Source organism: Aythya fuligula, chromosome Z (assembly GCF_009819795.1).
Source record: "Aythya fuligula isolate bAytFul2 chromosome Z, bAytFul2.pri, whole genome shotgun sequence".
NCBI lineage: Eukaryota > Metazoa > Chordata > Aves > Anseriformes > Anatidae > Aythya > Aythya fuligula.
In genome coordinates, this window is record NC_045593.1 from 49636141 (window position 1) to 49663025 (window position 26885).

The 26885-nt window shown below is 39.7% G+C and overlaps 1 protein-coding gene across 3 annotated transcripts in view; it reads right to left on the reverse strand.

The window, feature by feature from the left end:
- Positions 1–1793: 1793 nt before the first annotated feature.
- The window catches only part of CDC42SE2 (CDC42 small effector 2), a 79670-nt gene continuing 54578 nt past the window's right edge, over positions 1794–26885 (reverse strand). For all 3 annotated transcript variants that reach the window (XM_032206151.1, XM_032206149.1, XM_032206150.1), the window contains 3 exons: positions 8980–9081; positions 4169–4286; positions 1794–3748 (listed from right to left, as the gene is read on the reverse strand). In XM_032206151.1, coding sequence (XP_032062042.1) covers positions 4188–4286; positions 8980–9081 — 201 coding nt within the window. In that variant the 3' untranslated portion in view covers positions 1794–3748; positions 4169–4187. The remainder of the gene's footprint in view (positions 3749–4168; positions 4287–8979; positions 9082–26885) is intronic.

Here is a 26885-nt window from a genome sequence, read left to right on the forward strand (position 1 = left end):
GCCTAGATGTCATCATTCCATTGTGTTAAGAACTGTTTTTAAGGAATAAAAAAATGTTAAAGAATAATCAAATGGTGCATACTTTCCTGTGATAAGTCGTGAAATAGAAAAAGGGATATGGAATAAGGATTTGGAATTTTATGGCTGATTTTCAAATAAATGCAATAATCCAAAACCCCCTAATCTGGGATCACAGTCATTTGCCTGCAATCACCACCAAAAGCTTTTGATCTGCGTGAATGTGTACTGCTTGAGCCCCTTCCATTTAGTTGATTCAAAAAAAAATAAAAAATAAAAATACTTTTTTTTGGTAAACCAAAATATTGCTTCCCAATAGTTACAGCATGAGATAGTACTTTTTTTTTTTTTCTTTCTTTTCTTAAAGGCATAAAAAGACAGAAAACACGGTCAATTCATGATTTTTTTTTTTGAGCAAATTTTTTGAGCAACGAGAATGGATATCTTCCAAGAAGATGGTGATTGGGAAAAACAATAAGGTGCAGACAGACCTACCTTATGAAGGTCAAAAATCACTTTCTCTTCGTTGTTAAGGTGCCCTATTCACATGCATGCACCAAATAAATAGTAATAGTTTTAAAACATAGACTTCAAATATAAATGGGTTAATTGCCTACCCCCCATTTCTCCACCCTCCACCCCCAAGGAAAAGAGACAAGGAGCACTGCATTACTCAAGGTAACTGTGCTGCAGTGATGCATGCATTGTACTTGGTAAGAATGTGTCACCTTGTAGACAAGATTTCTGAATCTAAGAGTTGATTTTTTGAGGGGTAGTGTGGTGTTGGCTTGGGACGTTTTGGTTGTTTTGAGGAGGGTTATCACAACACTGCAGAGTACAGTGCTTGTTGGGCCCAGGACTTTATTCAGAGACCTTGCTGCTAATGCAGCGTCTTCTCATTTAAAAAAAGACACAAGGGATGAACAGACTCATACAACAGCTTCAGTCAGCTTAACAGAGCAAGGACTAATTGTGCACAGGCTGACTCCCTTAAGAGGACACATTAAAAACACCTACTTTTCAAGACAAACCTTTGTAGGCAGTACTAAGCTTCAAAAATCTAAGCTTTCAGTAACCTTAAATATTAAAAAGCTAAAAAGAGAACATTCTAGTTGATCATTATCTCATGGTTTTATCTTTATCTTTCATTCCCTTCAGAAATACTTTTTTTTCATCAATTGGCAATTTCAAAAACCTGCCATGATGTAGGTAATTCAGTATTAGTCTTCAAAATAACTTAGCATGAAATTTAAAGCAGTAAATTAGTGCTTACGGAATTAAGGTTGTCAAATATAAAAAGTGAATGTATTGAAAGAAATACAGAGTAGACAACACTGTGCCTTGTGGCATACTTAATGCAGATGTGCATGTTATTATGATCAGGTGTATAGTTCGTTTTCTACTGATCACTACAGTAAAATAATCTGTGTCACAATGGAGAAACACACATACCACTTGTAGTCAAAAGGAAATAAATCCTGTTTATGAAGGCTTCCAATTTACTTCTTATTGGGAAACCTCTCTGAGATCCTTGAAGACAACTTTGGTATACACACTAAATCAATGAAACAAAACTACTAATAAAATTATGGTTTAATACACTTGGCAACAATAGGGTCAAGTGACATGAAAAAAACCTCAGCCCAGTAAATTACTTATTACTCATACTACCAAGTTACTTTTCAGAGAATTTTCACCACAAATTTGTCTGTAGGCTGCAGTTGTTTTTCTAATGCAAATGTAGCTTATGAAAAAGAAAAGGATAGGCCACCAACTGAAAGAAAACATTTATTGAATCAAAGTCAATACTTTCCTTTTAATATCTACAAGCCAACACTGAACTGACTTTATTCAAGAATGAACACAATGTACAAAAAAAGTATGTCTGTTATAAAAATATGTCAATTTCATTTTTCTGGCTATTGAGCTGAAAACATTTTAACAAGTGCAAGATAGTTTTGGCAAGCAAATTTAAGCTGCTGTTACCAATGGCAAAATTCAAATTATTTTCTAATTATGGTATATTTAAGACTTATCGATAAAGTGGCATTGGTAACGCTGATCCCCAAAAAATTACTGCATTGCCATGTGTTCATGCACCCAGACAACTGAACATCTTGATCTTGTGTCGTTATGAATCAGTACCTTCATCAGTGAAGACTAACCCGCCTACCTGGAGCTATTCAACCAGATAATTGACAGCTACCACAAAAATACAACTGGGGGAAGGCGATCTACCTCCAAGGCCCTGTATTTGGTGTGGTGTTTGTGAATTGAGAGAAGAGTATGTAGGTTCATACATGTTCAAATCAATCTGACAGCTGTTGCAATGTGAAATCAGAAAAAGTATGGAAAAAGAATAAAGAATAATTTATGACAGCAATCTATATGAACACATGCGTGTTTATGTATAAAAATGGATCTCACTAGGCTCAGTTATGCCTTGTTAGGATGATTTTTTCGCATAAAAACGTAACTCAACCAGGACTGAAATCATTGACTTGTTTCAAACCACCAACAAGGAGAAAAAAAGACCATTTACAGAGATAGTCTGAAAACAGTGCAATATTAAAATACAAGTTGCACAACGTGTGAAAGAAACATGCTTTGGAACCTGAGCAAAAGGCTTTTTACCAACTTAGTAAAAAGTCACCCTGTATGTTGTTTTCACTGGCATCTGTTCTGCCAGATTAGTATGTTGCTCTTAGCAACTTCCATGGCCCCTAAATATTTAGTACACAGAAACTGCCAACTACTTAGAGAGGTCTACTAAACTTTTCAGCTAATATTGCAGGCAGTCTGACATGCTGCTACTGGAAATGACCATACAGCCTAAAATTAAGAAAAACTGTAAAAAGAAAAAGAAGCAGCCAAACATGTTGCCTTTTTTTTTTTTTTTTAAATAGACTAAAGCGCTTCCACAACACTTAGATACGGTACTACACTGGTTTACAGCCTCAAGGTCAGTTCTTTCAAAATAAATATACTGAACATTTACAACAAATGCCTTATGAATGCAAGCTCTCTCTTTATTATTTCAAGACCAGTTGGATAAAAACTAAAATAAAGACATAACTCTGAAGCAGCTAAAAGTTACACGTCCTTTTTCAGAAACAGGCATTACTTGGTGCCACAGCAAAAATTTTCACCAGCAACAGTATCATCAGTCTGCAGTAAGCGATTTTTTTTTTTTCTGGCACCAAACGGGCCACCATATAAAGCAACCTCACAAAGCATGCGGTCATCTACTCTGCTGATTTTGTATGAAATAATCATTTGTGCTTGCAGGCCCAAGACCTTTCAAAAATGGATATGAACAATGGGAGACTAAAAACATTAATGAAAACTCGCTCATTTCTAAATTATGTGAGTGGAGAAAAGGCTTAAAGAATAAAGAGCAACAAAATGCTGTGCATTAGTATTTGTGAGAGATGAAGGAAGCTAAGGTTGGTGCTTTCATTTGCCTTAAAACAAACAAGCAAAACCTAAAAATAATCCTAACAGCTCTATGTCCATGGTACTGGTAGAGGCCAATGTGTGCATGCCACCGAAAGGCACGGTCGGACCAATCTGAAAAATGGCATCATCAGAGCAGAACAGCAACTTTTCACTGGAGTAATCACAAAGGGTGAACAATAAGCCATCAATTCTCTCTTGTCATGAACACAGAAAGCAGTCACCAAGGCAAAAGAAGGGACACAGGTAAGAAGATACAGGAACTCACATAAACCTGGAACATAGAAAACACATTTTAATGAGTTTTGAATATTTTGAGCAACCATTTTCCTACCATAACATTACTATTCACTGATTTAACACTACACATATTGCGACTAATTAAATAGAAAAATTGTAGCAAAATACGGTACTCTAACCATGTTACAAAATACTTATGTAATCTGCTATACAGTTAACTTTACTTGCAAAGGACAGATAAGGACAGATTGATGCAGTCAAGACAATCTTTTGTTCATTACATAAAGAAAAATTAATATATTTACATGATATTGACCTTTTAATAACAGAAGTGCATTTTAAAATTATGCATCATACGGCACACAGCTATTTATAGGGAGCTAATTATGATATGTAGAGAGATCCTTCCTTACTAATCTAAAACAATGTCTAAAGAGTAGAGTGGAATACTTACTGGAAAGATATCCCCAAGGCTATCCTGCCTTTGTATCTACAAGTTGCATCTGAACGTTTGCAGACATGCCACCACCATAGCCTCCCTTGGACTGCATTTGGTTCTGAATTGAGCTCACCTGGAAACAGAAGGGAAAGTGGGGCAAAGAAAACAAGAAAGGCAGTTAGAAGTGAACTACATACAGTGTCGTCTTGCTTCCAGTTTTCTTTTTGGTTTGGTTTTCAAGTTTTACCATTAAAGCTACATTACTTTTGCATGAGGACATATGCAACATAGGCTTGCTGGAATTTTCAGTTCTGCAGGCAGCTCAGCAGGAGAGATGGAAGAACTGGTGCTGATGCAGAAGTTTTTCCTCTCTCCCAAAGAAAACTGGCTGATTCAGGCTTTCACTGAGCCACTTGATTACTCAAGAAAATTCATCAAATCTCGTACTGGTGTCCAACTCCACTCCATCTGACAAGCTGTAATTCAGCTTGTTATATGGAAAGCATTCTTTGCCAAGTATGATAAACCAGTGAAGTTAGCACCATTATATTAAAAATGTAATAGAAAGTTTAAAAAATATCTGGATAATATCTGCAGTATACAGCTAACCTCAGACAATTAAAATAATATTTTTAAAACCAAACAGGAGCTTTTGGTGTGTGGAAAATGTATCTATTTACATTAAAGCATGTCCCACCTTATTTAACTGATATTATTCCTTTAACTGACAGGGCATTCATTTTTTAAAATCATACTGAGTCTACCAATTTCTCTGGAAACCGCTTATTTCAAGGCATTTTTAGCCTGATGCCAGTAGATAGATCATCCTTCTCTCCCTGGCACGTGCACATCTCTCCATGGCTTTCATTACTTCTATCAACAAAAAGAAAGACTCCATAGACCTTTCCTGCTTGTGTTGCACAAGTCAAGATAATCTTCTCCTCATGCCTGCAGGAAGAAAACTCCAACCTTAAAAGGCTTGGTCTTTTTCTGTCTGCACCCCAGAGCATAAAAAACAAGTACACAATGAGCACAAGGTAAAATACGCATTTAAGGCTACATCTTCTGAAACTGAACTTTCAGCAAGAAACCTGTGTCTGTAGGGCACCACTTACAACTACTTCACGTATGCTCCATCACAGAGACCTCAAAGCATCACTAAAAACTGAATTAAAACAGCACTGGAGACATGTGTCTAAGTAGCATGCATGACATTTTCCCCATCTACAAAGGCAAAAGAACTGTATTCTTTTCCACAGCAAAGCAAAACATACGCACACATACAGAATGAAGCAGCATAATTCCTTCCTGTTTGCTGTTTCTCAAATTAACATGAAGAAAGGCCTATTTTGGGATCTTTGTCTTCAGTAGAATACATGTAGCATATTGCAGTGCTCACCAAAAGATTTGAGTTTTTTTGTTTGATTTTTTTTTTTTAATGCACTTAAGCAGCACACCGTTTTCTACCCTGGTGCTTTCCCCAAGCAAGTGATGCAGCTGCAGCAAAGCAATACTATGTTCAAATTTTTCTTCAGGGCTAAGTGTTCAGAGATAATGCTCTAGTGCGTCTGACACCAGTGACTACAAGCTCTGTAAGGAAGCATGGAGGAAGAGCACAACCACATGTATAGGGTGGTGTTTGAAAACTTTCACATTTCACCAAGCTGATCATCATCTTCACTATGCATGTCATGTTAGCCGTCGAACAAAAGGAATTTGTATTTAACCCTTTAACCCCCTTTTTTTTTTTTTTTTCAGAAAATATCTAATTTACACATTAACGTATTGCCAAGAACAATTTAAAGACTGAATCCATTTAATCTGAACAAAACCTGCTGCCTCTACAGAAACAACCAGCAAACCACCTCTGGGACATGTCAGCTGCCAGCCTGACAACTTGCCTATACCACTTCAAAACTTTAGAGAGGAGGATATTAGTACGAACTCCAAGGCTAAAGTGTAGATTTTATGAGTGCTTCTTCTAAAGATTGGAAAAGTTTCTCTGGTATTTGATCACACATATAGGTGTTTTTGCTAGTGGATAAGGAGCTACCAGTCTAAAACACAGAGGCTGTTGCACGTATGGGAAATGGATCCCAGCAAATTTTAGTTTGACTGCATGAACAGTTTTTAATATACAAAATTGCCATGGAGCTATGTTATATATATGTCTATTATTTATATGTAATATAAATGATATATATATTTATCTCTCATGAGACATATATAGTGTTAAAAACTGACCAAAAAGCAGGTCTAAATCACAGGCTTACAAGGTGGTATTCTTTCTGAATCAACCTCCTTTTGAGTCAGTGTGAGCTACAAGAACCAGTACAATTAAATGCCTTTTTTTTTTTTTTTTTCTTCCACAAAGACATTATTGCTTCCCTTTGATGACATACAACAGTGTGGCTCTTTTCCCTCTTATGTCTAATTTAGATAGGATAAGGATTTAAAGGTTTTGGAAGGGGAAGCGGATTGCACCAATTAAATATCATACAATCTGCTGTACTGTTTATCTGTCTCATTAATCTCTTTCCTCCTTTTTTTTCCCTCCCTTTTAGAACAAGGAAATAGCACAGATGGTCCTTGAGAAACAAGACAAAGAAAAACTACAAAAAGTAAGGAATACATGAAATCAAAGGCTAAACCGAGGAGTAGGAAGACAGAAAAATAAAGTGGGAGAGTTTGCCATGTAATACAAAGGTAAAAGTAAGAAAGTGCTGGAAATGGAGAAGTAAGAGTTCACAGAGGATTCCTACTGTTTAAGTTCACATTTGGCAAGGGAGCAAAGCTCTCAACAGAGAATGCAAAAAAAATTAAGTATTTCAGTAATTAGGACACTGCTGTCCTCAGAAGCATAAGGATATAAAATCAAGTACCGACACTGGTGAAGAGAGGCACCGACCAGATAGTGAATGAAGAACCAAATTTATATGGGAAAAAGCTAATGAAGTTGCAGGAGGTCCTCCTAAGTTATTCAGAACAGAGATGGCACAAAGAGGCTCACAAAGAAGTATAATTTCCATACTGTAAAGTTAAGCAGCAGAAAAACATGGAAACACTGACATGACCTTGGAGTTTACACTGTGAAGAATGAACAAGGAAACTGTATGCAATATTACCACAGCAAATTACCAAGGAAGAGGCAAGAAAATAGACAATGTTAAAAAACTAGAGATTAGTAATTCTAAAGATTATTTTTTGCATACAGTCTCTTCCTATCTGGGATCAGAAACTACCACTGTGGTCAATGATGCAGCACATTATCCAAACTGAAAGAAAATAAGAGAAAGAGATATCCAGTAATGAGTGTTCAAAATGAGAAAGTCCACATAGACACAGCAATGATTAAATGCTATCTGGAGATAAACTAAATATTATGCAAGGCAAAGGTGAGGGCAAGCAGGGGGAAAGACTGAGGTGAAAGAGTGAAGCTTCAGGCAATCACCACAAGCCTCCCAAGAGGCAGTTCAGCTGTGAGAATGAGAGAGGTTCTCACAGAGGAGACAGCAAACGTCTACAAAACAGAAAGCCATGCTTTAAAATAGAAATAAGAAGAAAAACTGATCACTTGCTTATTTCAATTCACAGTGTTTTTAAATATTAAATATTAAATATTAATACTGTATACTGCATTAAATAGATAATTAGCTTTAATTGAATTTTGTCAAGTTGAAACCATGTTAGTCCATTCAGCTTGCATACAGATGGTTTCTTACAAATTACTTCTAAACCATTACGTTGTTTCAGGGAAAAGATAGCATTTTTCATGTCATTTCCTAGCTTTGCATTTCCCTAACAGCTATCAAGTTTTTTATTTTATATACATATACATATATATATATATATAATTTTTTTTTTTTTTTCTGAACTCAATAAGCTGCAAAATAGTTGAAACTGCAAGTGACCTCACTTGCCTACATTAAAAGTGACTTCTTCCTCTGCAGCTCTGTTCTCCATTCTGGTAGCTCTGGCAGAAGTCGTTCTTCCCCTTTGCTAACATCCACCAACTGATAACAAGTTTTTCCTTTATAAGGGATTAATAAAGTTAAGAAATATTTCTATTCAGTATCTAAACACCACCCTTTTCTCAGATTACAATTGTTGGCCTTACAAGTAGATTGGTGTTTCATATAAAACACAGTTGAACAAGACATCTGTTCTTATAAGCTTATTTTCAATCTCTCTCTTAGTCTCTGTTTCTCAGTTTCAGAGAGACAAAAAAACGTTATTGCTCCTATCATCTACAGGAAGCCACAAACCCTGCTTGTGACATCATCACTTGCTCTGGAAATAATTCTGAGTGCAAACAGGGTTACAGAATATAGAAAACCTCAACAAGGCGGCACAAAAATATTTCTATGTACCATAAAACAAGGTAAACTATAATTTCACATAAACCATATTTAAAATATTTAAAAACATTTAAGATAAGAAATCTAGTCTGAGTTATAAGACATTTAAAATATCGTTTTTTTCTGATGTTCTCTAAAATATTTCATAATATACCACTGTATTAGTTCACACGTGCCATCAGAACAAATTTTTCACAGGTATTCTACACACAGCCTTCACAATTTATACAGCCTCCGCTATATATTGTCAAAACCACAGGATTTTTTTATATGGCTTTCTGTAACATGGAATGCAAGCAGCTAAGGCTTGGAATTAAGACACTGGCCGGTTATTCTACAGTTTTACATTGCAGAGCCCCAGTCTTATAACTCAGTGGAGAATCACTCTTTATTGCGTTAGTAATACAATATATATACACAACGATCCTGTACCCTAAAATGAAATATTCTTCATCCACAGATGCTTACCGAATTCATTCCACTGAATAGGTCTCCTGATCCTACGTGAGCTGTGTGAACAAAGTTTGTTGGCTCCCCAATCATGCTTCGGTCAATGCGCCGTCGTCTTTTCTGGAAGGGAGGTAAAGAAACCATTCATTAAAAAGGTGAGAACAGTATGTGCCATAAATGCTGTTTCATACACTGTAAGGTATTTTCACAGAGTCACAAAGCAGAACCCAAATTCCCAGGTTAACCAAGACACTAGTAATGCAGTCCTTTGTTTTTACTCAGGTGATCTATAGCAGATTAGACCATCACTAATACCCCTTCTAAACATTTAGGTCAACAAAATATTTGTAAATAACCTAAACCAATTCCACTGTTCATTAAGCAACATTTCATACTGCAACCTCTGCCTATATTTGTATTTAAACCATGTTGTGATATATCAAATTTGATGTTTAGTCATTCAAAATGAGAATTAATGATCAAAGAGCGTTCAGTAGATGCAGCAGCTAACTTGCATAATTTCCGAGCTGCATGCCATGGGAACTTATGTCAGTGTTTCTAATATACTTCATGGGGATGTCCAGAACAATGCCCTGGTCAGGGTTAGTCACAGACATATCCTTAATGAACCCTGTACACCCAAATAACTTCACTCTGTGTAGCTGTGGAGTGTGAGCTGTAGGGGTGTGAGGTGATAGTGAGGCAGGATGCCAGACTGCACCCTAAAGGTACACTGATTCCAGTGCCGTGAGGCTGATGGCAAGAAGAGCTGTAAGAGCCTCCCCTTTCTCAGAGTCACAGCTGCAACTTTTGATGTAATAGTACGCAAATAAGAAGTTAGCAGCAGTAAGGACTTCCTCTAATTAAACCTGTTTTGGCTGGCTGCCTCCAGCTGAATATAGCATCTAAAGAAAAAAAAAAAAAAAAAAGAACACAAAAGCCTGTCCTCATTTCTTAGGCCACAACCAGCAAGATTAAGCAGAGCAAACCCTGCAGCATGCAGCCGCCCCGTGCCTGTATCCTGTATTTAAAAAAACAAAAAGCCACAAAGCACAGAACGAGCATTTCTATTTGAAGTATGTTGAACATAATACAGTGCAATAGCTAAGAAACTGCTTAAGCCCAATTAAAAGCTTCCCATTCCCTTAAAGTCCATTCGGTCTCGTTTTAAAGGAATATCCACTCCTAACCTGCAGTTGGCTCCTAAGACCATCCAAACCCAAGACATGAAGGTGCATGCCTTATGAGTGGGCTAGCTGGTACTGAAATGCACCTACAGATTAAATCTTTGTGAATCAGAGCCCACAGTTATGAGCCAGCAAGCACAAAACACTTTTAATCCTTTCCTGCAGTTTTTCCCTACTACTGAAAACAAGTGTTAGGAGGGTTCAGGGTACCTGGAGGGCTGTGAGAAGGTGCAGAGAGCAACACGTAAAACATTCCCATAAAAACAACAAAACAAAACGACCTGTTCTATGCCGAAACTGTTGGTGAATTTTCTACTCCCAAGGAATTTGACAAGAACAACCAAATAAAATAATCCTAGCTATTAAAACATTTTCATGCAGTTTAAGGGCCTTCAAGGGGAAAGTGGTTACAGAAATTGAGATGTCCCAGGTACAGAAAACATTGGTGTTACTTCCTAGAGCCATAAACAGCCACAACAGAATCTATCACAATGCCCCACCACAAACCATGTCCCGTGTGTTGGCATTTCAGTCTGGAAACCAAATGCACGGATACATACAGCACACTGCTTCTTAAACAACGCATGACATGAGCTAGTAGAGATACGCGTGACTATCTTGGTGGGGGGAGATCTCACACCAGGCTTATACAGAATCACAGAATTTCTAGGTTGGAAGAGACCTCAAGATCATCGAGTCCAACTTTTACCTAACGCTAACAATCCCCACTAAACCATATCCCTAAGCTCTACGTCTAAACGTCTTTTAAAGACTTCCAGGGATGGTGACTCCACCACTTCCCTGGGCAGCCTGTTCCAGTGTCCAACAACCCTTTCGGTAAAGAAGTTCTTCCTAACATCTAACCTAAAACTCCCCTGGCTCAACTTAAGCCCATTCCCCCTCGTCCTGTCACCAGGCACGTGGGAGAACAGACCAACCCCCACCTCACTACAGCCTCCTTTGAGGTACCTATAGAGAGCGATAAGGTCGCCCCTTTGCCTCCTCTTCTCCAGGCTGAACAAGCCCAGCTCCCTCAGCCGCTCCTCGTAGGACTTGTTCTCCAGGCCCCTCACCAGCTTCGTCGCCCTTCTCTGGACTCGCTCAAGCACCTCGATGTCCTTCTTGTAGCGAGGGGCCCAAAACTGAGCACAGTACTCGAGGTGCGGCCTCACCAGAGCTGAGTACAGGGGGACGATCACCTCCCTAGCCCTGCTGGTCACACTGTTCCTGATACAAGCCAGGATGCTGTTGGCCTTCTTGGCCACCTGAGCACACTGCTGGCTCATATTCAGCCGACTATCCACCATCACTCCCAGGTCCTTCTCTGCCTGGCAGCTCTCCAACCACTCCTCTCCCAGCCTGTAGTTCTGCTTGGGGTTATTGCACCCCAGGTGCAGGACCCATACATCCACTGGATGAGAACTGGATGAGAACTGCCGATCTCACATCATCAGGGTTAGGAGCATCCCCACCAGGTGTAATGGGTAAGCGGTATTACCTGTGAATTGCTGGCTCATGGCACACTGGGACGCTGACACAGAAAGGGTCTCTCAAGCCCCACATGCACTCCATCAGTTACAACAGTTAAAATTACATCAGATCTATATTAAATGCCCACTTTCAACTTTAAAAAACAAACAAAACCAGAAAACCAGAGTCACAGTCATTTCCATGTCGAAACAATACATCCACAATTTCTTGGTTTTCGCAGTTTTGAAATACTGGGCTCTGATGTAGTCCAAAGAAGAACAAATCTCAGAAGCTTTTGATTTTTGTTTTGTTTTGTTTTGGGGGTGTGGTGAACAACCAAATCCTTTCTTTGGGCAACTCATTTTTCCCTTTTTACTTGTAGCAAAGCGTACAGGCGTTCCAGTAACATTAAGGAGTGCTGGGTTGTGTGAACGGCTTTAAATGATTCTGCATTAATCACCAGCTAGTGAACCAGTAACCAGTAGTTAAAGTGAACTGCCATCAAACCCTGATCCTTATCTTCAGCAAGTTTCTTATCAGAGGCCATCAGCCACCAGCTACACCCTGGCATATGCCCACTGATGAAATCTCCTTGAAGCAATGGAACAATATTTAAATGCTCTGCTCCATTCGGACCACAAAGCAGTTCACTCTAAAAGCAAATAAAACGGTGCTTTGTTGTTGCTTTTTTTCTGCAGGAGCACTCAGTTCACATTTGTGGTAATGTCTGAACTTGGATCGTGAACATACTTGTGAAGCAACTTTGCCAGTCCAAATTTACCATGTTTCAATTTTAATTCCTGCATGACCCTGACGTGCATAAATCGCACTTCATTTGCGTGGAGCTGAACTGGAATCCCAGCCGAGGCACTCCAAATGCTAGTGGAAATCACAGCCAGAGGAGGCAAGCCGGTCAAAAGCAGACCCCCAAAAGGCATCTCATGTTTGTCTTGGTTCCTCAACACCGTTTCGCTTCACAGCGCTGCTCCTATTGAGCGCAGTTTCTGTGGACACAGCCTCAGTACTGAACCGACTGGTGAGCAGAAGAGAAGGGACATGGGGAGCACTGTTAGCAGTCACCTCTTTTCAAAGGACCTAACACAGGAGACACGAGTAGGGAGGCATCGTTGGAAAGGTTACATAGCTCTGACAGAGGAAAACATGAAGACCAGCTTTGCCAGGATTTTACCATGGAGTTGTATTTTCTGGGGCCCTGCACCCATAAGGATACGTGTAGTACCACTGCTTGGACACACAGATTGATTTCCCAATAAATTCAGTATATTTAATCTGAAAGGAGCTGAGACACAGCACATTCATCTTTCACTTAAATGAATAGCACGATTATGCCTTCTCTTCACTCCGTGTACTATTTCTGCCTATTCTGTGCTTGTTTCTAGTGCAAGTCATCTGCCTCAGCTGATAAAGCTCAGCCAAAACAAATTCCAGTCATCCACATCCCAAACTCCACAGAGCAAAATACCATAAATCATTAACGTCCATATATGCACACATCCCCCACTAATCATTTTAATAACAAGATCTGACTAACTATAAAACTCATCTATAAAACAACTCCAGATGCGTACAATGTTAGCGCAAAGGACTTCATCATCTGTGCCATATTCACACCATCTAAAAGCTAGTTTTAAAGTAACATGTTTCTGACCTGACATGCACGTGTCCTAACTCTGGTAACCTAGCTGCAACAACATCCTATTTTCTGTTTCTGTGTTTCCTGCTGATGGATGTTTTCTTGGAAAATCGTATTATGAACTTGCTAAGTGTCTGTTATCCTTCTTTTTAGCATGGGTCAAATTACTAAAGGATTTTGTACCAAAGGCCAAAGAAAGTTTAAAATCTAAATTACAGTATTTGATGTTTTGGCTTGCCTTGTCCCAGTGCATCCAATTCCCCGTTTACTAAGGGGTGATGGCACGGCAAGGAGCTCAGCAGAGGTGAGGTGAGAGGAAAAGACTTGCAGAGGGATCCTGGAAGTGGAATACCAAATTTCATCATTTAATGGCTTTGCTCAATTTGTTCCTGTGACAAAAATCTGCAGAATTTGGATTGCAAAGCACATACCAGGTAATCTTTACCTCACTGAAAGGATAAAATCATCTTAAAAAAAAAAAAAAGTAGAAGAGATGCAGGTTTGCGTGTTAAATGTTTGAGAGGAACAGAAGGAGTTTAGGGATCCGTCTCTGAAGCTTTGCTCTAAACACATACACTGCATACCCTGGAATGGGAACACATTCAGTTACCATAGTAATGAAGTAAAGAATTGATGTCTCGTCTATTCTTAAGCTGTGAGTGATGCTTTACACCCACATAAGGTAGCACCTCTCCTGAAGTACAAGATTAGAACTGAGGAAGCCACCAATGGTTGCTTTACAAGAAATTATATTAATCCTTCCAGCTTCGAGAAACTTTCGATAAATTTTTAAAAACTTTCGTTTAAGAGGTATGAAGCACCTAACTGAAATACCTTTTTTAATAGTTGAAAAAAAACTTACTGCTAGAAACTAAAAACTGTGGTCGTTATCTTTTTTTTTTTTTAAACAAATAATTCCCACTGATGATCTGAGGCACCTAAGATTTCCTTTTTATTCCCCCTTCCTCTAGGTTTGAAGAGAAGGGATCTTTCCTATCTCCAAATTTTGTCCAGAAGTTGGGCTGCAGTTGTCTAACTCAAGCCACTTCATGGTATAGCAACAATTCCAGACAAGTTCTTTGCCTTTATGTGTGTACACACACACAGACAAGAAAAAGTTAAGTTTCAGAAATGTTTCTTCTTTGCAGTTACGTACACCTGTCTACCCTTTGTGGCCCTCTCAAGCAAACCACCACAAATACACACAAAAAATATAACAGGTTGATGATTATCTTCCTGGAAGCTGGAAGTCACATGTGAAGTCAAACAACATACAAAGATAGCCCAGTCAATGCAAGTACCAGCCAACACACACAGGGGGATCAAGAGCAAAGAAATCTGTTGTTTAGCTGGCAGGAGAGCAGGTTCTGCATACCCTACATCAGATTTTTTGAAGGTATCACAGATACAAATCCCAAATCCAAATATGAGTGAAATATAAATGATGCACAGTGCTTCCATGGATCGTACAACACAAAAGCCTATGCTGATCTGATCTGCAGAAGCCTCCATCTCAGACCCTGTCAGTGGTACTGCGGGAGCAGATTTGGAATGTGATATTCAATTTATACATATGCTATACATTTTATTGCATGTAATTAAAATGCTGTATCATATTTTATCAAAACATACATTATACAGACAGATAATGCATCATTTATTGCATATCGAGGCATTTTTTCTGTAATTTAACATTTTTCTGTTCTCCAAAAAAAGTAGCACACAAACTGAGTTTGATAGGGAACAGCATTTTGATCTATGTGTCTAATCTTGTGCGTCACATCTCCGGCCATATCCAAAACAATATGAAGTGATCCATATACAAAATGGCATGTGATGCACCTTGGTTTTTCTGACACAGTTCTTTTCGTCTTTCATTCTCTCTAATCATTGGCAGACAAACAACTTGGGCCAAATTTGTCATCATTTCCGCTTATTGCACAAGACGATCTCTATTATTCTTCATGACAATCTGTTATTTTGGCTTCTCTGTTAAGAAGCAACATTGCAACATCATGCCTGCACTTCATCGTCTTCTTTTCTGAATAAAATGAGAAACATCTTTTAACTTCAAAATGGCCTTGATACATAATCAGGCAACCTCCCCCCCCCCAAAAAAAAAAAAAACAACAAAAAAAAAAAAACAAAACCCACCATGCTTTGGCGCCTCATCTGACACAAAGTAAGAATGCCAGCTTCCTGAGACTCATTTCCCAGCACTTTATTAGTCTCTTCTCTAATTTTAGACTATTTTTGAAAAAATAATTCCTTAAAAGGAATTCCTTAAATCAAGGTATTCATAACATTACATATTAGAGTGGGATGTCCTAGCAGCATATGATGTTTGTGTGGGTCACATTCACCTGCCAGGGTGGCTTGCACTGAGTCAGCAATGCTGACTGGTGGCTTGCAGGCTCAGGAACCTTGCTAAAACAAACAAAAAAGTTTTTCCCTTTTCTTAAAGGACTACTGTCATAAAATAAGCTTATCTCTCTTGGCAAGAAGATAACATTTAATTCCTCTTTGAAGCCAAGATCAAGACTTAATAAATTCACTTGCTAACTCCCTACTGGGAAACTTTCCCTGGTGAACAGACAAATGAATGATCCAGCTGGAGGGCTCCTTTGCAGAATGAGTTTCTGTGGTCAGAGAATGACCACGTGCATTTATTACCTCCACAGATTTTGCTCTTTTTGAATGAAAAAGACCAACTGAAAAAATAGACATCAGAAAGTTGCACAGATTTTAAACCTGTCTCCGTAACATGAGGATCATTTTTTCAGACTCCTCCACCACTGCCATCTCAGTGATTATAATGGAATCCCTTAATACAGTAGGAAGCAATTTACTCTCTACTATTGCTCTTTACGAGCTTGGCTTTTAAGTAACAGCAGGGTAATTTGAACATAATGAACCATAATCATTTTTACCCACATCTTCAAATCCACGCCACACTAACGGAGTTATAGGTCATGCATCTTTCCACGAGGAAACAATCCTAATCCCAAGATTCACTAAAATAAAGTAAAATAAACTAAAATAAATCCCAACACAGCCTCCACAACTGCCATGTTCATGGTAGGTATGAGAAACCCAGGCAAGGAACACGCTGTACTGCTAGTTCTCCTCTCTACCTGAGCAGTGCGTTTGTTCTCATGACAGGGAGCTAGTTTACACAGAAATCCCACGCCGCACGGACGGGCTATCATGACAGTGATAGGAAAGAATGCAACTTGCTGAACTGTTTTTGAAATAGGAACTATCAGATCTAGGGGGGGGGGGGGGCAGTGGTCAGAGCTATCGCGCTTGACCTTCTGCCACAAGTAGCCCTCAAATGGCAATAGTTTTTTGAGAGTTTCTATTACCATTCATACTTGTGTTGATTTTAGGCTAACCCAATGCAAAAAGCAAGCTTTTAATCTGTTAATCTGCTCTCTGGGATCGTCCACAGCAATCAAGATATGAGTTTCAAAGCATCTCCCTGAAGACAAAGTGATCTATTAAAGTTTTCTACGATATAACTCTTCTGAAACAGAGCTGTATCCTAGCTTTGTATTCCAGAGCTCAGCTGAAACTTCAAAAGCAAAACTAACCAGAGATAAAGCTAAGATATAAAACCAAGAAAAGGATTTAATCAGAGGCAAGCTTGTCAATCATTTCAAGATAGGGAATTTGGGCTCCTAGAGGAGAAACTCAAAGAGCAAAGATACCCTCCATTTTCTTTTTCTTCTTTGATCTCTCCTCTCTGTGCATTTGCTCTGAAGAGTGTGCCAACAGCAAAAGCAGCAGGGTCCCTATGCAGTGCCACCCAGCCGATCCTACACATGGTGCAGCTAATTCACACGAAGAGCTAGGTGTTCTCTCAGAATAGGCAGTATCAGATCACCACGTAGAGGTGGCTTTCTGCCCTCCCACACACATGCTGTTCTGCTCCCAAAATAGTCGGCCGTGCACAGGAAGGCCACGTCCACCAGCACGAAGAGCACAGCACAACCCTACCAGTCACAGCAGGGTCACACGTGAGAGCAGTGTGTGGGCTCTGCTTCTCAAAACAGGCTGCGGCTCAAGCGGTGTGTCTGAGCTCCTAACGCTCCCCCGTCAAAAGGAGCTACACGGGTCTGAAGAGTGTTTCAATGTTCAAAAACAGCTCTTCCACAGCAATGAAGCAAAGAAGTTAAGTAAGGTAACATGCAAAATAAATAAAAATGCCAACCAATCCCTTCAAATCACTGTATTTCAGTGATAGATTTATTCTAAAGCGGTAACATTTAGGACCTAAGCACGGCATACCAATGTCCTGAGTACCACGATCTTCATCAACTGCAAAACTCCAAAGCTGTTACCATTACAACAGATTTTTCTGTCACTTACATCGGCATTTTCTAGCAGATTACTTAGAGAGTCTTGATTGCTTACATATCCTAGGAAACTATGCTTTCTGTCAGACTAGAGGCAAGAAGAAAATCAGCTTGGGTTTTCATGACAGTTCTTGAGCAACAGAGATAAGCAGGAGGCCTCCAGCACACTCAGCTTTCATCAGGTTTTCAGAAAATCCAAGATGCTGCCTGACTCCTCTAGCTAAAGGAGAGTTAGGATATTGAGACAAAAAATCGAAGAGAGATATTTCTTTAAATAGTTTAAGCTGTTTTCTTTAGCAAATTGAAATGTATTTACCGCCTTCTTGAGTCTTTTGAAGTGCGCACTTTCTGATCTGTTTACACAATATTCTCTTATATTATACTGGTGTTAGTCATCAGATGATAAAACTGGCAATTGTAGCCTATGTTTTCTAAATAAACAGGAAAATTTGCCAGATTAGGTCAAATGACTCTGAAAGACAATAGGTCTTTCAAGAAACATGTTTAGCTCTCACATTAAAGGGAACTCGTTTCATTCCAGATGCTTAGACAAACCTTAAGTGATATAATAAATCAGAATCCATTGCTTGATAAGGATAGTAAGCACTTGCCTTTTCGAAATACATATTGCCACAATTTTAAGATGACATTTATCATTTGCCACATTTTACCAACTTCTTTCCAATAAGTTTATTTCCATTGCTTAGTGATTAATGCCTTTCTAACGTAATTAATAAAAAGCAACAGTCATCTGTGATAATAACGGTTTTTCTACTACAGCAAACATTCTTCTTCAACATCTTTAGACAGACTGTGCTGTCTGAGTGCAGAGTAGCAGGCCATTCATCAGCTGTATGAACAGCGGGACACAATGCAAAGAACAAGCCAGTCAAGATACTGGCTTGTGGTATCTCAATAAAAATCAGATCTTTGCATATAAAATGCACTCTTCTCCTGCAGTTGCCAGGTGGCATAACTTCCAGCTTGTCAGCTGTTGCTTGGAACAAGTGCTTATTACCACCCCACAGCTGGAAACAAACTGTATCTCTGCAGCTTTTGGAGAGAATCCAGAACTGTGGCACAGGTGAGGGACGAAAATTCGGCAGCATGTGGCATACAAGGAGAGACTGAAAGAGTGGGTTTGTTCATCCACGAGAAGTGACATCTGCTTGTGGTTTTTATTGGTCTTCCACCATGTGAAGAAAGACAGAGTTGCACAGTGACAGATGCAAGGACCTCAAGTTGCAACACAGAAAATTCTGACAAAAATAAATAAATAAATAAATAAATAAATAAATAAATTGCTAGGTAGTGGTCAAACTCTGGAACAGGAACCCAAGAAATGTGTGTCCATCCTGGGAGATCTCCAGAACTCAGCTGGTCATGGCTCTGAGAAAGCTGGTCCAAGGGGGGGGCTTCCACTAGACAGCATCCATAGGTCCCTTCACACCTAGCTTGTTCCCCGAGTCTCTAAATTCAGATGGTGATGGAGAGAGAGAATATAGACCAATGCAGTGAGCTGGAATTGACTTTGTTGTAACACAGATGTGGTATATTCTCCCCAGTGATCAAAATTGGAACATTAATAAAGAGAGGTAGATTAAGCAAATGATGTAAAATACACCACAATACAAGCTCTCTGCGTATTTTTCATAGCCTCTTAAAACAACAGATCCCGGAGTCCTGATAACAGCACACCGAGACATGCATCATGTTAATCCCTCTCTCCTTTCACTTGCCGACCATTTCCAAAAAGAACACAGAAAATATTTAAAAGGTGACCTGGCACAATGAGAGCTGCAGCTTTCCAGAGGAAATGTGTCAGGACTTGCAACACAAAGCCCCTCCTGTTCAGCCAAAGGAGCATTACCCCCACCAACCAGAACACAAACAAAAGCTTCGGGTGTCCTTAAATGTGCTGCGTATTGAAATTCTTTTGTTATGAAGTTGTATTTCACGCTTGCAAATCCTCTGAGAATTTGTACAGATAGCTGTCTAATTTAAGCAAGTTTGTTATGCCCTCCGCATGCAGGTGTCTGCACGCATTTGCATCTATACAGAAGTACACATGATGCATTAGATGACATACATTACATTATATAGGAGTACAGAAGGCTTGTATGTACACTTGTCTCTGTATGCTCTTCTAAATCTGAATTACACATACATACCAAACTCTGTAACACAAAAATGTAAGAGAAAAAATAAACTGAAATATTGCTTCTGAACAGGTAATAGCCACTGCCAGATACAGGATCCTCGGTCACAGTCTGAATACAAAACCAATCGCTTTCCAAGTCTAACACTTCCTCTGCCTCCGTGAAGGGGACAGCCCTAAAAACAGCAATATGTGCTCGCAAGCAGCACTCGTGAACTGCACATTGTGATCCACCTTTGACTATGACAATGAATTGGGGCACATGTGGTAGTCTCAGAAAGCCTCTGCAACCAACTCCTAGTAACTCCATGATAAGGAGAAGGTGGATCTTCTGGGGTTATGGCACTGATACTTCTTTTAGTGGTAAGACTCATGGGTGGAAGCTTTAGTACTTGTGCCGCAGTCACAAGTCACAAAGCCACAATACTTGAGAACAATATCCTCAAGAATCAGCACCCACAAACACAGCAAATTCATCAGCTTTGTGAATGTCAACTCCTAAGCTCGGCAATTCTTTGCCCAAATATCAGCACCTTCTTGTTCGATTATATACATATTCACCGAAAGACTTAAGTAGTCACCTGGTTTTCTAGGGTATTACTGTACTTCTTACAACAGTGATGTTTTACCAAAGGTGTTTTTTTTTGTTTGTTTGTTTTTATGTGTACAAATTCTTTAAGAAAATTAATTCCTCCACATGCCAGGTCCATGAGACACACTGCTTACTGCTGACCTTTCTGGCAATCCTCCCATTGGTATTTTTCCTTGCTGTTATTTTTCACCTGTGTGAAATTATGATCTCTGCGTTGTCCTTACTGCTCCAGTGGCACCCCAAGCTGGTACCTGATCAGCATCAAGCGCTGTCACACAGCCTCCGGTACCCCGTTTTGCAGCTGGGAGAGGCATTCATAAACAAGCAGTCACAAATCTGCTTCAATGGCCATCCCAACTGCTGCTCCTGCGAGGGCTCCTGCAAAGCTCCCAGATGTGACTGTTGGCATTGGAAACCTGTTCACCTACAGGTAAGTCACTTAGAGAGGCGCATCCCATAATACATTACCGTGTAGTCTGCCTTTAGTCGCTCTTACAATGTCAAAGCAAAAAGGAGCTACAGCCTACACAAAGGAAGCAGGAACAGCCTCCCATGTTCTACCCACACCATGAGAAATAGTCATGCTTTTGAAAGGTGATCCCCGTAGTGCATGTGGACAAGATGGCATTACGCACAAAATAAAACAACACAACAAGCCCCCGATGCAATTTAGCAACGGATGGTCCAGTAGGTATTTTAGGACTGCTTAGATGCTGAGCCCACGTGTAGCAGAGATAAAAGCACCGCTGTAAGTGTATGCTACCAGCAACTCGAAGAAGCATTTGAATCAAGAGCTGCACTCAGAGCCCAAACAGCTTTCTGCTCAGCTTTCAACATTTGAAACAGTATCTGACAGCAAGCTGCAACAAAGGCCTGCACCTATAGGTGCCTTCTCTATGTGGCAAATTTCCAAAAAAGATGAAAGGGCAGTTGTTCAGGGAGGTAGCAGCAGAATGGTGTCCCATTGCAGAGAACACAAAAATGAAGTCCTTTTCAAGGAGTGTTCTGCTTTCCCCAGCAAAGCAAAGGAGTCCTTGCTGCCTTGTCCAACCTCCTGTCAAAAGGAAAACACTAATTTCAAGCATGTACAGGCACTTTTGTACAGTCTAGCTGAGGCATGCCACAATTCCACAGGTCTTGGAGCGTAAACAGTCATTAAGTACTTAAATTTCATCAAGTCAGAAGGTGCCCCATATTACTAACTTAGTTGTCAAATTCTACTCTTCCAAAGAGTAGAGCCTGGGTGAAAAGTTGTAGTCAGGTGTAGCAGCAATAGCTCCTCATGCACCTACTAGCTGCATTGAGATGCACAGATTTTGTTAAGCATGAAATATCACATATTTACATTATTCAGAGTTTACTGTCAGACTCAAAGTAGGATCCAAATCACATCATTTTTCAGAGGCGGCTGTGGCTGCTTATACTGTTCAGAAAAATCTTGCTACTTCTATTCCTTGTTTTTCTTTGTGTGGCTAATCTACCCCTCCTGGTTTTGTAGGTCACCTGCACTAAACAACCTATGTTATATTTATCACTGCAAGAGCCAGATTCCCATTACTGTGCATACTTTTTGATACTATTCTTTTCACCTACTACTGCCAATTCTGAAGTTGGATGCACTGCAGAAATTCAGGAAATATCGTGGCCTTCTTAGCGTACCTGATCTTGCCAGAATACCTGGCCTTGTACCCGGTCTTGCCAGAATAAGCCTGCATTCAGGACCTTAAGGAAGACAGAATGGGAGAACACGGTTCTTCAGCAGTCAGGAGGGGAAGCTGAGCATTGGCACACAAAGCACCACAGGGATCTCCAAGTCCTCCAGTTGCCACTACAGCAATTTCAGGGAAATTGCTTCCTGGTTCTACAAATGGGCTCAGCTTCTACCAAAACCAAGGCACAACAAACATCAGCGAATGGCTACAGATTTACGATCACTGGCAGTCCAACAACAACAGCAACAACAAAAGTCAGGGAATGGAGAGGAGAAAAAGCAATAAACAAACAGAACAAAAGCAGGCTTTTTACAGAGCTGCAGGCTGGGAATTTCCAAACTAGGAGCATAACAGTAAGAGTAGACTATTTATGGTAAATATTTTTCCCTTTCCTCTTCAGAAAATGGAACCATGTGATACCTGAAAAGATAAGCACGCAACTCAATCTTCCCATCAGCTAGAGTTACAAACACAAATTTGTTGGTAGGAAAATATCTATTGTTTCTAAATTACGGAGAAACAGCAACTAAGGTAACTCATTGCTACCACACTGCTTCATAGCCAGGTATCCTCTACCAACACACACGTGGACTCTGGCAGCTGTGCCAATACAAAGTTGGGTTTCAACAGACGAAGCCATCATGAAAACTGCCAAATTCTTACTGTATCAGATGATTTTATGAGATCCCTACACCACAGTGTCACCAGACTGCACCACTCAAATAAACCTCCATAATCAAGGCACAGGGACGTGCAAGAGCTTCGTTTTCCACCCTGCATGGTCTCAATGTGTCACCTCCATCCACAGTCCCTGCGCAAGAGCACTTTGCCATTTCACTGTGGTTCACCGAGGTTCTGGGAAGATCCAAAGCCAGTTTGGACAATGGGCTTCTTGATAGCTTCAGCATTTTAGAGTAAGAACACCTGCATATCATATCAAAATAAATTTGGACAAAAAGAAATGTAACAACATGAAATGTCATACTTTTCACAGCCAGCATCTGACTTGTATGGCATGGTATTATTGAAGCACAGGCAGCCACTTTACAGGTAGCCTACAGAGAGCTTCTTAGAGCCTCTTCACCCTGTTGCTTCAGATACAGCACAATAGAAACACTTTTAAAATTGAGAAGGCTGTGGTGGTCCCTTTTCACATCTTTCCTGCTCTCTCTTTGGCACTCAAAATCTGTCTCTTCACTACCTGCTGAAATGAACACACAGACACAGAGAGCCAGAGGGATTTCACCCTTTCAGATGACTGACACTTCCAGCCCATAGCCTACTTCTCAAGAGTCCTTGCTGCATTTGCTCCTTGCTCTTTTCTATCTGAGTGACTTTTACCTCTGTCCTGATCCCCTAAAGATGTCTGTAAACTTTGCCATTTGACAGACATCCAGGCAGGAATTTCACCGAAGTGATGCCGGCTATTCTCACTGCACAGAACACCTGACTGACAAGTTCCCTCTGTAAAGGATCCCAAAGGCTGCCTAACCAGAACATGACATAGCAGTATTAAGGAATCCTGCCACTTCAGCTTCTGGCAATTCCCTCACTTTCCTTTGTCCTAAATCATCTGCAGCAGCTCTTTTAAAATCCCACATGAAAAAGGGGAGTTTATATAGCTTTACAGAAACTCTAAAAGCTTATCCTTATAAAAACAATGTATACTTGGTTTATGTACCAGCAGCTTTTATGGAAAAACAAACATTACAGCTTCAGAAATGACCACAGCTCTATGACACCATTCTAGACAATTTTAAACAACCATCTCGTAAGCTCTACGGTGCTAATTTGAACACATTACACTGGAAATTCAAATAATCTCTAAGTACTTTTTATTAATCTAATATTTTTTAAAACCAAAGGGCAAGCACCTACATCTTTCCTCTAAGAACAGCACAAAGGGTTTTTTTTTCCAGCTGCAAACTGAAAAACTGAAAAAGTCAAAAAGTAGAGAGACACATGCTATCACCAATGCTCTCAACGTTCCCTCTTTGGAATCATTAAGAAAAAAAATGAGAAAGCCAAACAAACCTATCTGCCTTTTCCAATTTCGTTTCTTTGCAGGCTTCATCTTCAAGGTCACTCCTCTGTGTTCTGAGACCATATAGTTACAGAACGTGTTTATTTAAGAAACTAAAACAAGTGAACAAGCATAAACAGAACATAAAACTTAGGTATGGCTGGGGAACAATTACAGCATGAACCGTACCACATTTACTGCATCCTGCAGCATTTCTAGTCTTACACTTTGTGAACATAAATGTGTCTGCTGAGTTTGGTTGTAAGAAATAAATTGCTAAAAACATTCACCCTTGCAAAGCCTGCAGGGCCAATGTGGCTAAGAGCCTATGCTGAATTCTATTCCTTCTTGGGCATGACCAAATTATTTACTAAATTCCAATGAGCTGAAGCAAAGCGATTACTTGCAGAAAACTTACTGTGCCAGTGTGGGAAAAGGACTCAGCTTGACTCTGAACTTAGACTGAGTTTGCAGACCTGGCATCTGGAAGTTTTACATATTTTCAAAGGTGTCTCCTTGTAAAAGCAGATTGCTCGATGTACATTTTCTTAAACAACAAACCACTATATGGTGAAAACAGGTTTTAGAGTTTTTTTCAGAGCATGCGTGCAAGGACAAGTTTTGCCTGTCTTTTTACATTAAAAAAATAATACAAGGACATAAGAAACAAGCAAAATAATCTTATTCCTGTATCATTTTTCTTTCATTTTCACTGAGGAATAATGTGAGCTAAACAATTCTGGAACACTAAATTATGTAAGTTATTATATAACTTTATGTAATGTAATTACTTGATTGTTTTTCCTATTATAAAAAGTAAGATGGTTCAGACTGATGTATGGCCTTCCATTCATACTGACTAATCAGAAATAAATATTTGCAGTGGTGTCGAATTCAGGGAGAACAAGCAAGAAGGAGACAAACTTACTACAGAGCGTCATTTTGGTGAAATGAAACCTCATACCATCAGCATACAATTTTGTTGTCTTCAAAGGATAATCAGATGGCCTCATACTTGTGAAATAGTATGCCTGATGCTACTAAGCAGTTATTTCATACAAGCATTATGTACTTCAGAAATTCCTCTTGCCTTTTAAGTAATTTCTCTAGATATAAAAAGCTGTTTGAAATGAACAAATAAATAGTATCTAAAAAAAAACAAAACACAGATTTCATCTATAATTTACATCATCCATTTTAAAATCTAGTGGGAATAAACGTTTGCCGTTACATTTAAGCTGCACTACTTTCAGTAAAAAAAGAAGTCCTGATGCTCCTCGTACTCACTATTGATTGCAGCCCAGTACTGGTTGCACAGTGTTTTAAGATTTGCAGTGTCTTCATGTTTAGTTTATAGAAAAGATGATATCCACATGGCAGAATGGGCTTACTCATCTTTGACAGGATTTAAAACACAGCTTTTAAAAGCAATAATCAAGTACCCCTAATTTTTCTCTCAGATCTAAGTCCTGCTTCCTTACATTCTTAAGTATACAGACAACTGTTTTTTTCCATCCTCCCCCAAAATCTTCCTTTGTATTACAAATCGACGAGCCATTTAATTTTCAAAGATTAATTCTGATATCATAGAAGAAAAACATGCATCTGATACTTTTCCATGGAGAATAAAAGGGCCTGTGAAGCTCTCTTGCCTGCTTTCTGTAGATCAGCATGCCTGCTCTTGTTTTGGCATTTCCTTTTCTCCTCAGAAGCTCAGCATTGCCCAGCTGAATACAAGCACAACCATAAGCAGTCCAGCATACTACAAACACACACACACACATGCATATTCTAGCATATTTGTTGGAGTATGTGCCTACCAGGATTCATTGCTCCCATTTTTACACTGGTCGCTAAACAGTATCTAACCATCATCCTGGAGCCTAGGCATTAAATGTTTTTAAGTTGCTGGAGTACAGAAACCTGCATTCCAAGCAAATAATATTTGCTCTAAGCAGAGTTAAGTAACGTACCCTATATTAATATTGCAAGTAGACTTTTGGGTCTTTCAAGAAATTTACCTGGAATAGATTTGGCTTGGAAGCTACCTAAGTTTCCAGGAACTTTATGAATCATAAAAAGTAATTTCCTTTTGTAAATAATACACTCCCTTCACACACAACTTTAGTTCCCAGCCAAACACTGCCAAGTGTGCTTTCTTCAGGGAACTTAATTCGTGATAGCATCAGCATTTCAGTTCTCAAAACTGACAAAGCACCCCCAAAACACAAGGTATATGCAAATACACATAATGAGGTAAAGATAATTATTAAAGCTTGTATCTCTTTAGGGTCTTCAAAAAGACAGTTATACCATCTCTAAATTTGCATCATACTGGCGTAACCTCCCAATTAACATCTCTTCCTCCTGCACGCCCCAGCCAGCTTTTCTGTTCTCTGTTCATTTAAGACGAGAGGATCGGAAGGAGGTGGGTCGCTGTTCACTACCACGCAGCTCCCCAGGAAACCGGCCTCGCATCTTCCAGATGCGGAACAAGGATAACACTGACCCCACAGCTGAGTCGGGCCTGAGCTCGTGAGCAGTGGCACCGCTTGGGGCTTCCAGCGGGGACACGATGTGAAGCACTCAGAGCTCAGGAGAAGACACCACCACGAACTTCCAGCTCATTCACCTCAGGCCAGCTGTCACCACAGTCATGGCCCAACAGAAACCTTGTCGTTGTTGAAGCAGGAGGACTTCAGGGGCCACAAATTCTTTCAGGGCAGTGCAGCCAGGCAGCTATGTACCACAGCACACCCCATGGTGAAGC